This window comes from Vicia villosa, linkage group LG2, assembly GCF_029867415.1.
Source record: "Vicia villosa cultivar HV-30 ecotype Madison, WI linkage group LG2, Vvil1.0, whole genome shotgun sequence".
NCBI lineage: Eukaryota > Viridiplantae > Streptophyta > Magnoliopsida > Fabales > Fabaceae > Vicia > Vicia villosa.
Window position 1 is genome coordinate 162,667,446 of NC_081181.1, and position 17,130 is coordinate 162,684,575.

Sequence of the window (17,130 nt, forward strand, 5' to 3'; positions counted from 1 at the left end):
GGCTTTTTGTCTATGGGCCCACAATAGTGGTGAGCTATTATCTATACTCATCAGAACTCCTCTCAGAAACAGGGATGCAAATAATAGAATTAACTTTATATGCATTTTTACTTTTTTAATCCATGTTATGAAAATTCAATACATCAGTTAGTGTTGCTTGTTTGTCAAGTATATTTTTATCATACAAGCATTCCCCAACAATAATAGTGTCCCAGAAAGTTGAAAAATAGATGGAATTGTAATTCATGATTTTCAACTATTATACAATAGTGTGATAATTTAAAAAGTTAATGCTTTAGGCCATGTGCATAGACTATTGAGAACATGAAAACTAAAAGGGAAAGAAATTACTTATTCATTGCTAATAATTCACATTTCACAACATTCAGTTCATTAAGGAAGCTTACATTGACATGAATGTATTGAGTGAGCCTCAACATGCCAATTCAAAATGATGGTGTTTTTAACATGATGACATCATTCATAACAAAAAGAAAGAAGAAAAAAAAAAGTATGATTGCGAACATGCCAAAACTTTTCAAAATGTAGTTCATAGACAAAAAGTATGAAGCATGCTGTTGTATAAAAAACAACTTATGTGAGTGAGACTTGTAAGATGACTTTAATCAATTTCCACCAAATAGAAAGTTATATCTGAGGTAAACTGGTTGGAGGATCAGCTGGAATATCTGAACTTGCCTGCAATGTAAACAAACAAAGTCAACTAAGAATTCTAAAATAAATAAGAAAAAAAAAACAAATTTACCTATAAGTATTTATAGGATAAAGAATCAGAAACCAAGGTTCAGTTAAAAGTAAGTCTACAAATATGTTTAATTTTTTTCTTAATTCTTATAACAGAGTTAGGATTTCTCATATACCTGTAGATATCTTGTTATCATAGCTGTAGTGCTGAAATTAAAGCCTTGAATTGGTTCTCCTTTTGTGCGAGATGCATTAAGTTGCTTTCTCACTTGAGTGGCTAATGACTGTGTTAACATCATGCAGCAAAAAACAACAAAGAAAATGAAACTTAGTAACTGTTTGTTTTGATTGACTTGTTTTTTAAACGTACTATTGAAATAAGCATGTAAGACTATTTGGGAGAGCTTATATACATAAGTTGTATTGTTCATGCAAGGCACACGAAAAAGGTCGCTAATCAAATACATACCTTCCCTAGCTCCACTCCCCATTGGTCAAAAGAATTGATGCCCCATATGAAACCTTCAACAGCAATTCTGTGTTCATATATTGCCAACAACTGGGAATGCATAAAAACTGATATTAGAGCGAATAACTCAATTTGTACAGAAAAACCAATTATATAAGTTCATGAAGGACATAATTATAAACTATTTAAGGTCAAGAAGGACTTACTTACAGACTATTTATAACAAAAATTAGTTCACAGACTTGTTACTAATTATTGATAAGTTCATGGACCTGATTATAAACTTTTTTACTTCAAAAACCTATTTGAAAATCCTCAAATAGTTCAGGGACCACCAGAGTAAATGAATAATTTAAACCTTCTTAATAAATTCACTTTTGCGAAGAAAAAAAAAACTGTGTCAATAATTCTTGAGATGTTTTTAGAATGAGATTTGTTTAAGGAATTAGAATCTCAAAACAATAAATTTTCAAACATTTTTGAGAAGTTGTTTTAAGTAGCTTCTCAGAAAAATGCTAAAAAAACAATCACTTTTTACACATTCTAGAAAACACTTTATTAAATAATGAAACAAATGGATCCTTAACTAGTTTGTTTTTAATCATTAATCATATAATATGAGCAGAAGAATTTCAAACCTGTCCAACATTATAAGCATTCAATGATGGAAGCAGAAGGCTGACAGAAGGTCGGTTGCCTGAGAATGTCTGCAGCCAAATGAAAGCATAGTAAGGAAACTGCTTATAGACTCTATAACATCAAAAGCAGTGCGGAAACAAAAAGGAAATTACCTTGTGTGACACAAGATGTGGAGGAACATTCTCTTTCTGCAATTGTTCTGGAGTCTGTAGAAAAGTTATTAACAATTATATCCCTCGAAACAAACTAAAATATTTCTTGAAATTTACAATCAAGAACTGTCAAAAACATGTCGACATAGAAAAGTGGGGCACATCTCAAACCAGTCAATTAAAAAATCTCTTAATCCTAGGGCTGAAAATGAGTCGAGTGAGTCAAAAAACTGGCCAAGTTAATTTTTTTTCTTCATTTTGAAAAGGAAAAGATTGAATTGCAATAAAAGTTATCCCAAGCATAAAGTATTAACATATGTTAATTTTATTATTATTTCTAAAAAATAATGAAGACCCAGTCACAATCGATTTATTTTCTACTCTAGATATTGAGAAAGAGAAATAAACTATACTGCTTCATATTCATATTCAAGGGCACCTTTGTTTACATTAAAGCATGAATCAGGTAAGGAAGGAGGATAAGAATGTACCTTCCCGTAAGCAAGGGCATCTGGTTGTGCAAAAAAGTTTGACATTAGCTCATCATGGTTGCTCACAACCTCTCCTGCATAGAAAAGCACATGAGTTTGAATTATCTATCTCAAACACAAAAAGAACCACTTTAAAACTAAAAGAAGCACTAACCATGACATGGAAGTAGAGACTTTACCTTTTAAATAAACTGGTTGCTGACTTTTCACAACTCCAATAAAATCACATGGAATAACACGTCCCTGTAAATTAGGATATTTAGATAGATATGTAATTTAACAACAAAGTTTGTTCATAAAAGAAACAACATTAATATCTACACAAATCGATAAACAGATAGGAAGGCACGTATACAATTTAATAAAATACAGAAATCTTAATCCGAATATCACCTGGTGTATAAGTTGATAAAAACTATGCTGGCCATTTGTTCCTGGTTCACCGAAATCAATTTCACCGGCCTCAAACGGTAGAGGGGTGCCATCAATTGAAACACCCTTGCCATTACTTTCCATGCTAACCTAATTTGAGACACACTAATTATAAGAACGGAGAGGAGCAGCATTAAAAATTGCCTGAGGCTTCGTTCACATATAAAAATAACAAACATACCTGTTGAATATGTGGGGCAAACTTTTCCAGGGCTTGAGTATAAGGTAGGATGGCCTGAATTTTAACCAGAAATATCAGTTATTGAAAAAATTTGTTAAGAATTGTCGCGAGTCAACAATAAACATTAAGAAAATAAAATTGACCAAATATTAGGTACTCACTCTGGCAGGATATCCAAGAAAGGAGACATTCCATACACTCAACAGTCCCAGAAGCACCTGGTCATGGACAAAATGTTATTAAAATGCCGTATAGATAAATAACTCTGAAGAACAGGAAATATGGGTGTGATTACTTAAATTTAATGATACAGTGTATTACACAGCAGAGTTCTGTCATGTATATATTGAATCATAACAAATATGAAAATTAATGTTACCCTATATACTATATTTACATGATACTGTAAGACTGTAAAGTATTAGTAAGAGAGAATTCAAATGAAAATTTAGTTCTCGAAATTGATGTTGTACTCTACTATATGACATAGTTAATGTTACTGTAAAAATCATTATTGGACCTTTGCCGAATAGCTTAAGCCTTCAGCATAGGATGAGCTTGTTAATGATAATTACTTTCTAGTCACTAGATTGAAGTAAAATAAATGGCTTAAAGTTGGTAAAATATGTGCGGGAGATCTACAAAAGCAAAGAAAACCTAAAGAACACAAAGGTAGGGTCTTACAGGTATGTTTCTTTCAAATGGTTCTGAATACATATGTTGATCAATGCTGGAAGCTCCCTTCAAAAACCTTCACAAAAGAAATTCAGGATATAAAAAACCAAGCATATGAACATTGAATAATGCCTTGTCAATCATATAAAACAAAAAATAAGTAAATACAATGAAAAGATAGAACTTTTCAATCGAACTGCCATCAACAGAATAAGAAATCACATACTTCTCAACTACTGAGAAACCATATTGTAGGGATAAAGGAAACACTCCTACAGCACTGCAGACTGTAAACAACATATGAAAAATGGGTCAAAAAAATAAACAGTTTCCTATTACTATGCTTTTTTTATTAAAACAGGCAAAATGCTTACCACTATAACGGCCACCAACCCAATCCCAAAATGCAAAAGCATTATTAGGATCGATGCCAAACTTTTCCACAAGCTGCAACAGAAATTAAGGCAATAGAAAAAGTAAACACATGCTGCGATAAATAAATTATATTTACCAAACAATATTTCTGTAAATCAGCTAGCAAATGGCAAAAGAGAAAATAACATATGGCTATACCGCGAGATTTGTACTAACTGCGACCATATGTTTTGCAACTGCTGATGGCCTGAAGTAAAATTGAATCATAAGCAAGTCTTCATAATACTGTCAATTCTAGTTAGTATTTACCTTTAACATAAATACAAATATATTTTGAAGGCTGAAGCCAGTGGGGATACGGGGTGTGGCAAATATAATACTATAAGTTCAAATCAAAGGTCTGTTTGGATTGATAATTTGAATTTATCTACTGACATAAGCACGTGTGAAACTGTTTGGAAATAGCTTATGACAAATCCATAAGCTGTTTTCAGGTTATTTACATGAAGCTCTTCAGAATAACTTACAAAAATAGCTTATAGCTTATTTGAAAAGAGTTTGATTTCATTTTATTTTTTGTTATAGAAATACTTTTTATATAAACACTTATATGTTAAGCCCTTAATTAAGTTGTTTATCTAAACAAAGCCCAAAGAGTAAAACCCCCATATCCTATTGGCAAGTCTCTACAAAAAAATATGGAAAGAAATAGTAGGACACCAGAACCATCATCTTACTACAATTATTGATCAAATACCTTTAAAGCTTCACTTACCCTAGGGAAGCTATAATCCATTCCCTGAGTGTTCGAGCATTCAACATGGTTTCAGCAGTCGTAAAAGTCTTTGACACAACCACAACTGCAGAAATAAGAAAAATTGCAACGATATAAAACACAAGATGGATCAGCAGCAATCTCTTAAGTCAAATGTGAAGGAAAATAAGAAAAGTTGAAATGATCTACTTACCTAGTGTTGTTTCAGGATTTAATCCTGTGATTGTTTTAGCAACATCAATTGGATCAACATTTGCAAGGCTGCACATAGAAGCAAATACATAGAGGTTGATTTCATGTGAAGTCGTGGTTTTCTTAATATGTTAAGCTTTAGCAAGACAGTTCCAACAGCAAATATCGCATACTTGCAGTAAGAGAAACGCTGTACATAAACATATTTTGGCCCGAATATATCTCAAATTTCAGCCATTAAATTACACATTGACCCTTTGAAAAAAGATCATGAGATGCCTCTAATAGAAAGCCTGCCTCAGCCAAGTTTACAATTTACATTCATTATTACATTCTCTCACGCATGTATACCAATCTTTAAGAATAATCAGCAGGGCACAAACCATGAGGCATAATTTAAATAATGCTTCTATAAAAGGCATACTTAGATGGTATAAATCAGAAGTCAGACACCAAAACAATTTTAGATACTTACAAGCGCAGCTGACGTCCTCTTGCAGATTCAATTGCTTCAGGATCTGTAAGATATAATAAATACATATTTAGCACTTGTTTGAAAGATATCATACATGGTTTTGTGCTCATTCACATATGTACCAGAAAAGATTACAAACAAAAATAAAATAAAGATTATATAAATGCCACTAAGAGAGCAGAAAGTGTCAGCAACCTGTTTGAAGAGCTGTGTGAACAAAGAGTGGACCTAAGAAGCTACCACCAATACCAATGGCAACGACATCCTTCAGTTCCTTTCCAGTAGCTCCGACCTGCGGAAATATGATTAGTTTAGTACTCTAATCTCAAGTTCAACAATGTCCACATAAACTATTGACTAGCATATTACCCAAGATCCACTGCGGACCCTCTCAGAGAACTCCTTGATCTTGTCCAGAACATTCCAAACTTCTGGGACAACATTCTTTCCATCACTCTGTATAACCGCATCCCTTGAAGCACGAAGAGCTACATGAAGTACTGCTCTATTCTCAGTGCTGTTTATCTGAAAGTTCAAGAAAAATTACAAAATAAAATACGGTACCTCAGAAATGAAGAAATTTAATCCTTGATATATATTGTTTCCTAGACAAAAGGATGGAATTTCAGAGATCATTTGATAAAGATATAATTGAGAGTTAACGCCTTTATTTCAGACGACGGAAGAAGAAAACAACGCAGTTGAATTTGACATGAATATATGTTAGGAAACCAGAAATTAAATTGAAAAGAAAGGACTGTTTTATCGAAAGATTGAGAAAGAATAGGAGAGAGATCCTGCAAGGGCTTCACCTTCTACAGCAGAGTCAATCCTCTATTACTAAATGTTTATAATACTAAATACTTAATGAATGCCCTCTGTTCTTGTACCCTCCTATTTATACAAACACTCCTTTAATTAACTTGCTAAATCTTAACTACTTTAAGCCTCTATTTAGATAAACAACGTAACTAACCGCTCATCAATTAAGTGCTTATAGATAAACTATTTTTAACCAAAAGATAAAATAAAGTGAAATTATTTTTAAACAAGCTATAAGTTATTTTTATAATCTATCCTGGTGAGCTTATAGAAATAAACAGGCTGAAAATAGCTTATGGACTTGTCCTAAGCTGTTTTCATAAGCTCTCACTAAACACTAATTCTCCTGTAGTTTATATTCTAACAGTATATGTAGAACTCATTGGATCAGTATATAAGTGCTTACATGCTCCCCATTGTACATCTGGTTTATTTTTTCCTTGAGGGATGCAACCTACATCACACCAACAGATACAATAATCAGTAATCAGATTGATCGCATTTCAGTTGGAATAACTTACATTTATAAAAGAACGTGGCTGACGGTCAGAATATAACACAAGCTGTTCAAATACCTAAAATGAAGGAACTGACCTCAGCCAATTTGAAAAGTTTTTCCCTTGTTTCAAGGGTGGCCTGCTGCCTTGAGTAGTCCAATAGAATTCCATCAAATTCACTTCAAAGAATGCAAAATTCAGAAGGTTATTACAACACACGACAAGTACACTAGTATTGGCTCAATTTGTTGCCACGCACTAAATATTTTCAAATCCTCAAAACAGTATCCCATAAGTTTATTGTCACTACTAAAATATAAAATATCAGATTGTAAGATTATATAGCCTTATAAAGTAAGTGACATACACTGTCAGTGACTGTGATCTCTCTTCGTTACTCAATAGATCACGCAAATGGGACTTTTTAATGTCCTCAGCATGGTCCTATACAAAGGAGAAACATTTAATAAATGTCCACGATTTTTGCATTATTCATAATTAAGAGGTATTGTCCCTCTCATACCTTCAACTCCTTCCATTCCTCAGTGTCAGAGATGAGAGTGGAGGAAGCCATTTAGAGCTTTAACTGATAGAACAATTTCCTGCAAAGAAGGTTTCCCCAATTTATAATGTTATTTTTTGAACAATTTCATATAACAAACAATCATACAAGTTTTCTGCACCCAACAAAACATGAAGACAAACTTGCATATGGATAAAAAGAACAGTAAAAATGTGCAAATATCTACTTCAAAGAACCTCGGACTCAGTGCATAGTAACTGGTCAGATTTAATATATGAATCAAGTTAACTACACATGAGTGAATTCAATGTCAACTTCTATCTTGGAAACTTCCTAGGATAGAATGCCATAAAAGTTAAGACTTAAGAGAGATTAAAATACTTTTAAGTCGGTAGGAGTGCGACAACAATGTACTTTTGACCTTTATTCCAGGTAATTTCTGATTGACAATAATGTATCTTGGTTTCATTAGAAACAAATAATTTTCTAATAATAAGGTATCGTGATTCTCTTTTGGTACACAAAGCTATCGTATATGAAGCTGAGCCGCAGCACAAGTAGAACACCCAGCAATATAAACGAGCCAAGTATTATTCAAGCACTAAGCTCAATTTTCTCTAGGCCAAAAGCAACATGATAAGGTTGAAAAAATCAGCCACTAAAGCTTCCTTCTAGTTACTAATTCTGTGAATCAAATGCTATGAAATATGTGTTTGGCAATATCAGTTTTTACAGTAACAACTCATGTCCAACCAAAAGCTACAACTAGCTGCATCACACTAACCACATTACCAAACATGCTACTATAAAATAATTAAAAATAAAAGGGATGCAACCAAATTTGGAATTAGGTCCATATAAGCATTTAATCAAACACTAGATATGCATCCAACAATTAGTTTTATAGACAATGGATCTCCGATCAATCTATCAAATCACTTATGTTATGATTTCACACCCATAGTAATTATAGCGATAACTATGAACATAAATTCTAAAAGGGATTCACACAAAATTTGTAAACTGGAATCAAAATCAATGATATTGAATGCATGAAAAATCCAAATAAAATAACAGCAAATTCACTGAATACACACCACAGGAACAGACAGACGCAAAAGAACATGCAGAGAAATGGATTTGAATCATTACCTGAAAAAGGAACAGCGGAGGGTGGATTCAGGTTGTGTGGACGGAAATGCTATTTCACCTTTTGCTGTTGTGATGGCTCACAGATACTGAGATTAAGAGAAAGGTGCATGCCACATACCACTTTCATTATTTAATTACAATTATTACGATTAAACAAAGTTGTTTTATTTTAACATCAATTATTACATTTTTTTTTTTTATTTGGTCAATACTATGGGCTATTGTGATCTATACTTATTTAAGTTAAATTTTGAATTTAGATTCTCTCTTAAATAAATTGTCTTTTTGTTAATATTTTAGTTCGATTCATTTGGTTGAAATTTACATTTATTTATTATAAACTTTTTAAAAATGAGAATTTAGAAGTTACTTTAAAGAAAAAGTTTCTTTTGATAATTTTTTTAATTATTTTCTAAATCTCATTAATTTTTGTAAATAAAATAATTTTGCTTTTGTTTTTTTTGACAAAATCAAACTTAACTCATATCATTAATCAAATGAACTTCATTACAAGGAGGAATTACATTAAAGATATTACGCCTAGACCTTGAATTGGCCGCCTTAACTAAAGAGTCGGCAACCATATTCGCTTGGCGTTTAATAAACTTTACCTCAAAGTTTGGAATAGAAACTAACAATTGTTTAATAGAAAGAAGAATACAATTAAACTCTGATGAACCCGTGACCGACGAGTAAATACCTTTACTAACCAACTGAGAGTCGCTTTCAAAGATCACACAGTTCATGTTCAAAGAGACAGCATGTTGAACCGCTTCTTTCAAGGCTAAAGCCTCCGCCTCTAAAGGCGATAAATTACCGATATCCCAAGCAATGCCGGTCATAATGAATCTACCCATGGCATCACGAAAACACCACCCTCTATTTGTGGACCTGTAAGTTTTATTGAAACCAGCATCAACATTACATTTAACCCACCCTTCACTAGGAGGGGACCAGTTTACAGGAGTATGAGCATTCGAACTTCTATTCTGATTATCTTGGGCGGTAAACCACTCTTGCCAATTAAAGAAGGCTTGCAATCCCATTCTAGAGAATCCCTCTCGATCGTTATTCCACACTATATTATTACGGTTTTTCCAAATCACCTCTATCGTCATAGCAAACCGCCCCGCTTCCTTCCTATCTTCTTTACTACAAACATCAAGAATAAGGGATTTAGCATCATTAAAATGATGAAGACGAGGCTCAATGATAGATAACAAACCTGCTGCCCGCCAACATTGGATAATGGTATTGCAACCGAAAAACACATGTCAATCCTCTTCCTCATTGTCCTCGCAAACCGGGCACTCCACCGGGCATTGTACAAAATGTTTGCGCAGGCTAACCCGGGACGGTAAACAACCACGGCAAATCCTCCACAACAGGTGTTTAACTCTAGGAGGAGCCATGATATTCCACAACTCTTCCCACTTGCCGGCCACTTTGTAACTAGTACGATGAGTGGGCGAATTTCTCCAAAGACGGTAACCTGAGCGGACGCTATAAGTCCCATTATTCTCTGCACTCCAAACCAAACCATCAACCAACACGTCCTCTATCAAAGGGACATTCAAGATCTCTTTAGCAACTACATTGTCAAACAATGAATGGATAAACGGAATATTCCACTGTTTAATATTAGGTAAAATAAGATCTTGAACATAAAGATTGTACACACCTTGGGGGAACGGGCCTCTTAGGCAAACATCAGAGCTTCCTCGAATCCACGGCTCATTAACAACCTTTATAAGACTCCCATTTCCAATACTCCACCTACATCCCAATCGCAAAACATCTTTAGCTTTCCAAAGACTTCTCCATAAAAAACTCGGATTTGAACCAATATTAGAATCCATGAAAGAATTATTTGGATAATACCTTGCTTTGAAGAATCTGGATACCAAGGTATTGGGATTGGCCAATAAATTCCACCCTTGTTTAGCCACCATAGCCAAGTTGAATGCTCTAAAATCCTTGAACCCCAAGCCACCATCCCTCTTAGAGCAAGAAAGCTTCTTCCACGTCATCCAACGAATCCTTCTATTATTATTACCACCTCCCCACCAGAAGGAATTTAACATCTTCTCAATCTCATCTATCACCCCATCAGGAATTATATACACACTCATAATATAGGATGGGATAGCTTGTAACACCGACTTTATCATTACTTCTTTACCTGCTTTAGACAAGAACCTCCCCCTCCAAGAGTTAATTCTTTTCCATATACGGTCTTTGATAAAAGCAAAAGTTTCCTTCTTACTCCGACCAATCATCGAAGGCAAACCCAAATACGACCCGGTCCCAAGAACATGACGGACTCCCATAATTTGTGCAAGATCCTCCTGGGCCGGTATACTGATATTGCGGCTAAAAAAGACCTCAGACTTTGCTAGATTGATTTCTTGGCCTGATGCTGTGGCAAAAATTTTGAGTAACTCCAAAAGGTAAGTAACCTCCGAAATAGTGGCCCTGCAAAATAAAAAACAGTCGTCAGCAAAAAGCAAATGGGACACACTGGGTGCCCCTCTGCAGATCTGGATCCCATGAATATCTCCTCGAGACACAGCTCCCTTAATAAGGGCAGACAGGCCCTCCATGACAAGAATAAAGAGGTAAGGTGACAGTGGGTCACCTTGTCTTAATCCTCTCCCTGGTTTAATTGGTCCAACTCTATCAGTATTAACAAGAACCGTGTAATTTACAGACGACACACACATCATCACCCAATGAATCCACCTCTCCGCAAACCCCAATCTTCTCAACATACCACATAAGAAACCCCAATCCACTCTATCATAAGCCTTACTGATGTCGATCTTTAACGCAATATGAGCCTTATTCCCCTTTGTCTTCCTTTTGAGAGCATGAATAATTTCAATAGCCATCATTGCATTATCTAAAATTGACTGGTTCTTAATGAATGCGGATTGTTCCTCAGAAACACACTTATCCAAGCAAACCTTCATTCTATTGGCTAACACCTTTGACACCAGCTTATAAGCTACATTGCACAAGGAAATAGGACGGAATTCTTTCATCGTGTTGGGTTTAGGGCATTTAGGGATTAAACAAATATTAGTGTCATTGAGAGAGGGAGGGAATAACCCTTGCTCAAGCCAACTAGACGCCGCTGAAAAAATATCATCACCACATATATGCCAAAAGTTCTGGTAGAAGGCCGGATTGAAACCGTCAGGACCCGGAGACTTATCCGGGTGCATAAGGCTAAGGGCTGAATACAATTCCTCCTTAGTAAGGTTCGCTAACAACTTGCTGTTATCCTCCAAAGTAATCACGGGCTGAATGAGATCAAGAACCGGGACATAATCACCTACACTTTCCTCGAAAAGAAAAATACTGTTGAGCAATTCCACATAAACCATCTTGATCACGCACCTGTACATTAATTTCATCCATTAACATCTCCACTTTTTGATAATTTTTCCTCACAGTAGCAGTTCTATGAAAGAACTTCATGTTACGATCTCCGCTACCGAGCCAGTGCATCTTGGCTCTCTGTTTCCAAAAAATTTCATCACTAACAATCAGTTTATTATATTCCTTTTGTGCTTCTAGATACCGAGACGACGAAACCGCATCCTGAGCATCTCTATAGCATTCCATAGTCGCTAAACATTCAGCTAATCTCTCTTTATGGTTTTTACCTCTCAGTCTGTTCCAAGTCCCAAGCTCACTAGCACACGTACCAATGCAATGTATTAAGTTCTGCCTGTGACCTTTCTGCCAACCGCGAGTAACAACATCCTCAATCCCCTCCTCCTTGAGCCAACTGTTTTCAAATCTAAAAGAGAACCTCTTGCGGCGCTGCTGGATTTGTTCGCAAGCTAACAGAATCGGATTATGATCCGAATGAGTCGCGGTCAAGTTGAGTAATTTCGCGTCGGGAAAAAAGTCAAACCAACTGGGGTTAACAAGAGCTCTATCAAGACGTTCTTCCAACGCATGGTCTGTACCTCGGCTTTTAGTCCATGTAAATTGGTGACCTTCCAAAGATAGGTCCATGAGATTACAATCACACACTGCTTGACGAAAACCGGCGCAAAGCCAATTCGGATGAGGGTGAATTCCACGTTTATCTTGTTGGGACAAAAGATCGTTAAAATCACCGATAACGCACCAAGGAATGTCTGACATATCACGAAGATTACGGAGCATGTCCCACGATTGTTGTCGACGGCTTCGTTCCGGGTATCCGTAAAAACACGTAAGCCGCCAAGTACCTTTAGTGTCATCTTGAACCAGAATATTAACAAAATTTCTAGAGAAATTTAACACTTCACATTGTATGTTGTTCTTCCATAACACAGCAAGCCCACCACTTTTACCATCCACATCAATTGCTTGACACGAATCATATTGGAGCAGTACTCTAATGCTTTCCAATTTTTGGGCTTTCGCAAGCGTCTCCGAGAGAAACACAACATCCGGCTGGTGTTGTTGAGCGAGACGCCGCAGATTTGGAATTGCTCTCGGGTTGCTCAGGCCCCGGCAATTCCAGCTGAGAATCTTCATTGTTCCCGGCAGTCCTGGCTGCCAGGACCTACCGATAAAAAATGCACTGTGATCTCTTGAGGAGTGTTTGCTTCACCTTTAACTAACTCTCGACGATGTTTACGTTCCACTTGTGATCCGGTTTCGTCAAGTGCTTTCAAGTTATTTTCAGAAGTATGCTGAGATAAGGTTTTAAGCTCCTGTTGGTTTTGGCTGAGTGAGTTAAATTGTATGTGTGTTTGAGGATGGGCAGGGTCAACATGAACTGGTTTCGGATGGGGGTTTTTTGTTTTGAATTTGTAAGGTTTGGGGTGGGGGTTGGCTTTTGTGGAGGGAAAGGTAGTTATGGTCGAAAGTTTTTTGAAATTTTTAGGAGCAGATTGAATCACGTTCTGCATGGGAATATTGACACTATCTGGTGAAACAATGGTAGAAAGGGCTTGTGACGTTGCTACGGTTTTAACTAGTACCTCGTTTGGTTCCCAAAGTGGATTACAAAAAGCATTAGTACATGTGACATGGTTTAAAGGGTGGGGCCGGGGGTTAATGAGGTTGTCGGTAGCATTTAGTTGGGTGGGGGACAACAGCAAGGCAGAGTTATGAATTGGCAATGATTGAGTGTCAGGGAATGTCGGTAGGGAATTATGGGGATTTAAGGTTTGACTACCGCCTGGGTTGGTAACAGCATCTCTCTCATTAATGCAGAAATCCTTCCTAATAATGACATCATAATTGGGAGGATAATGACAATTGAATGCAACCGTTGAATCAGAAATTGCTCCTATTGGCTGGCCTGGTGTATGCAAAGCAGTGCCGATTCCACTACTCTCACCATACAGCGGTTGTGTTTCACGCGCCAACTCATCACGTTCTCGAGCATCATTCACCGTGGAATTTTTCCCAGCATTGTTAGCAGAATCTTGCCTAAGCCATTTTGAGGATGGAACCCCATATTTTCTGTTCTCAGCACGTATATCATTGGACCACGCTCGAACTCCATCATCATCAACCTTAGCAAATCTCACTTTGCATCGTTGTTCTGAATGTCCAAGAAGACCACAAACAAAGCAAAAGAGACTGAGTTTCTCATATTTGAAATTTACAACACACCAATCTCCCCCTTTGTTCTTAACCTTAGTGGACTGCTTCAATGGGAGCCTCACATCAACTTTGACCCGAATCCGCATATATTTCCGCCAGAAACTAGTATTATTATTTTTATCATACTCCATGAACACTCCAACATAATTACCCATAGCTTTCCCTACTTTCTCCAACATAAATCCCGCCGGAAGGTTATGAACTTGAATCCAGAATTCAACGTGGAATAACGGAATGTTTTCGATCTGGACGCCTATTTGGATTTTCTCGAGGATAAGAAGGTGACTGTCATACGTCCAAGGGCCCCCATTAAGCACAGCCTCCAGATCATACTTATGTTCAAATTGAAACAAAAACAAACCCTTCGACGCTTCTTTGATAGCTACACCTTTTACCGATCTCCATATGTCGGCAATTCTGCTCATCATAGAACGCACATGGATAGGCCTGTCACAGAGGAATCGGCCGACAAGACACAGTTTCAGATCTGCTATTTCACACTCTTCTTTCTCTATATCAAAACAAAAACCTTCACCCTCACCATCATCGTTAATAGAGAGGTTTTCAATACTCGGACTCGCCATACTGAACAGAAGAAAGGACCAAAAAGAACCAGAACCAGGATAAAAGACAAGCTTCTCACAAGAGAAGAAAAACACCAAGCCCTAGCAGAGCCTAGGGAATGTTGCACTAAACTTACTTATACACGTGTTATATTGTATAAATACATGAAATTGTGATTACTCTTTTAAAAAAAAAACTCTAAATGTTAATATCTAAATTATAAGGTACCTAACACATATTTATAACATATTTACTTGTCATTACTCTTCATTTCTCTTTAACAAAAGAGGCGTGTTTACAAGCCAATAATTTAGAGAATATCTTAATTCATCCCTGATACTCTTAGACTTTGTTTGCGAGTTTGAAGGAGAAGGAGGGAGGATTTTGAAAATTAGAAAGGATTAGGTGAAAAGAATAGAAAAAAATTGAGTAGAAGAGTTTTGGAGAGTTTGATTTTATTTATAACACTAAAAACCCCTAAAATAGGGAACCCAAAAATTGTATTGAATGAGGGTTTTGTATGACTTACATAAATTTTTCAAATATGTATTAGGTTGTAATCTACTGTTTGGCATTTACTAAGAGATTGACCAAATCTATTATCTAACACTTACTAAGAGATTGACCAGACTCCCTAAAATATTATTCCCTCAAAAATAATTTATACTACAAATTGGACATTTTGGTAAATAACAAAATAAGCCTTCACTTTTTCATTTTTTTGATTTCTTGTACCAAGTGTTCCACTTTCATTGGTCCACACACTTTCTACACCATAATACAATACCTCATTTTCTCTCTCTCTCTCTCTCTACTCTCTCTCTCTTCAATACATAATTATTGTCATTCTAGATGCTTTTTGAGAAGAAATGATACTTTTACATCTACTATCAAGCATTTATTAATCTAATGACACTTCTACCATAAATATCGTTTCCACCTTTTTCATTTACATTGCCAATTGAACAAATCTGTAATTAACAAAATAAGGCTTCAATTTGAACTTCTTTTCACTGCCCATGCGACAACTGTAACAATGTGATGGTCTTAACTATTTTATTCATCTACTATCTCTTCAACTACCTAACTAATACTAAAACATGGCACCAATCACCCTAAATTATCCTTTAATCAAATTCATTTTTACACTACAAAATGCCCCTTTTAGTAATTGACTAAATATAATTGTACTAGCCAATCAAATGTTACCTTTCATCGAAGTGGCTACTACTCTTTTCAAAATTGTTTGGTTCAGTTCGTTACTTGGGTAAAGTTTTTGTTTTACTCATAACTTTTTCATACCTTTACATTCTATCACACTCATCTTTATACTTTTGTTTCTCTCCCCTTCATCAGATTTCTCTCTCTCTCTCTCTCTCTCTCTCTCTCTCTCTCTCTCTCTCTCTCTCTCTCTCGTCTGAAAAACAACTTTCACCTTCTACTCATTCAACCCATTTCCACTCAGGTAAGAAGCATCTCTCTCGTCTGAATCCTTGAAGATGTGCATCTTTGGTTACGGTAATGATGTTGTTGCTGAAAACGATTCCTTGAAACATGACATTTGAACGATTCCTTACAAAATTGACTTCACCGATAATGATGTTGTGGATGTTGTGTGTTTCACAGTGTTTATCATTCAGTTGTTACATCATCATTTGAAGAACATTATCATTTCAAAATATATTTTCATTTTTCATTTTCATTTGGAGAGGATCTACATAATTGATTTCTTTAAATCTTGCAGATCTAGGGCTAAAAGTGGATACATAGAGTAAATGAGAGTGACAAAGACAGATTGTGAACTTGAAGCTTCACGGTTTGGTAAGATGGTGGCCGACAATTTGTTATTCAAGGCTGAACGGAGGGTGTTATGGTGAACAGTATGAAGATGGTGTGAATATGTTCGTGTTCATGTTCATTTTCTTCTTCCAGATCCAGTTTTTTCCCTTTTCATATGATGGTTTATGTTTATTGTAGTTTTAGATTACTTGACATTTTTGTATCAGTTTCTTGACATTTTTTATCAGCTTATTGACAGCTTTGGATGAGTTTCATTGTTTTGGATATAAAATCATATAAAATAAAGTTTGAAACATAAAAGTTAATTTCCAATGAAAAATAAAGAATTAGTCTAAGCAATGTTACCTCTCTATCCCAAACATGTCTGGCGGTATGGTCGGCGTACCCTGTCAGTAGGGATAAATCGGAGGGACATCATCGGCTGGAGGTGGCACAGACCTATCCCGACAAGGTTTGCAGGAGGACGACGTCTGGGGAGAATGTGGAACCTTGTTTCGTAGGTAATATATTTTTGTTTTCATGATGAAAACTATGATGATATTCAACATAGTAAAGATGCAACGTGACGACAACTGTAAAAGATCAGAAAAAA

The 17,130-nt window shown here is 35.8% G+C and overlaps 2 protein-coding genes across 2 annotated transcripts; both read right to left on the reverse strand.

Annotated features, from left to right (window-relative positions):
- Positions 1–332: 332 nt before the first annotated feature.
- LOC131652794 (glucose-6-phosphate isomerase, cytosolic) lies at positions 333–8,705 on the reverse strand. Its single transcript, XM_058922750.1, has 24 exons — positions 8,556–8,705; positions 7,404–7,482; positions 7,248–7,324; positions 6,978–7,059; positions 6,790–6,837; positions 5,931–6,086; positions 5,757–5,853; positions 5,562–5,604; positions 5,088–5,155; positions 4,895–4,979; positions 4,318–4,366; positions 4,119–4,191; positions 3,971–4,031; positions 3,754–3,820; positions 3,231–3,287; positions 3,070–3,123; positions 2,850–2,978; positions 2,636–2,699; positions 2,457–2,530; positions 1,966–2,019; positions 1,813–1,881; positions 1,175–1,264; positions 882–989; positions 333–699 (listed from the first exon to the last, which is right to left on the reverse strand). The coding sequence occupies exons 2-24, from the start codon at positions 7,452–7,454 to the stop codon at positions 649–651; spliced, it is 1,707 nt and encodes a 568-aa protein (XP_058778733.1). The 5' UTR covers positions 7,455–7,482; positions 8,556–8,705; the 3' UTR covers positions 333–648.
- Positions 8,706–9,031: 326 nt separating this feature from the next.
- LOC131650483 (uncharacterized) lies at positions 9,032–9,673 on the reverse strand. Its single transcript, XM_058920189.1, has 2 exons — positions 9,256–9,673; positions 9,032–9,144 (listed from the first exon to the last, which is right to left on the reverse strand). The coding sequence occupies exons 1-2, from the start codon at positions 9,671–9,673 to the stop codon at positions 9,032–9,034; spliced, it is 531 nt and encodes a 176-aa protein (XP_058776172.1).
- Between the last annotated feature and the right edge of the window lie 7,457 nt (positions 9,674–17,130).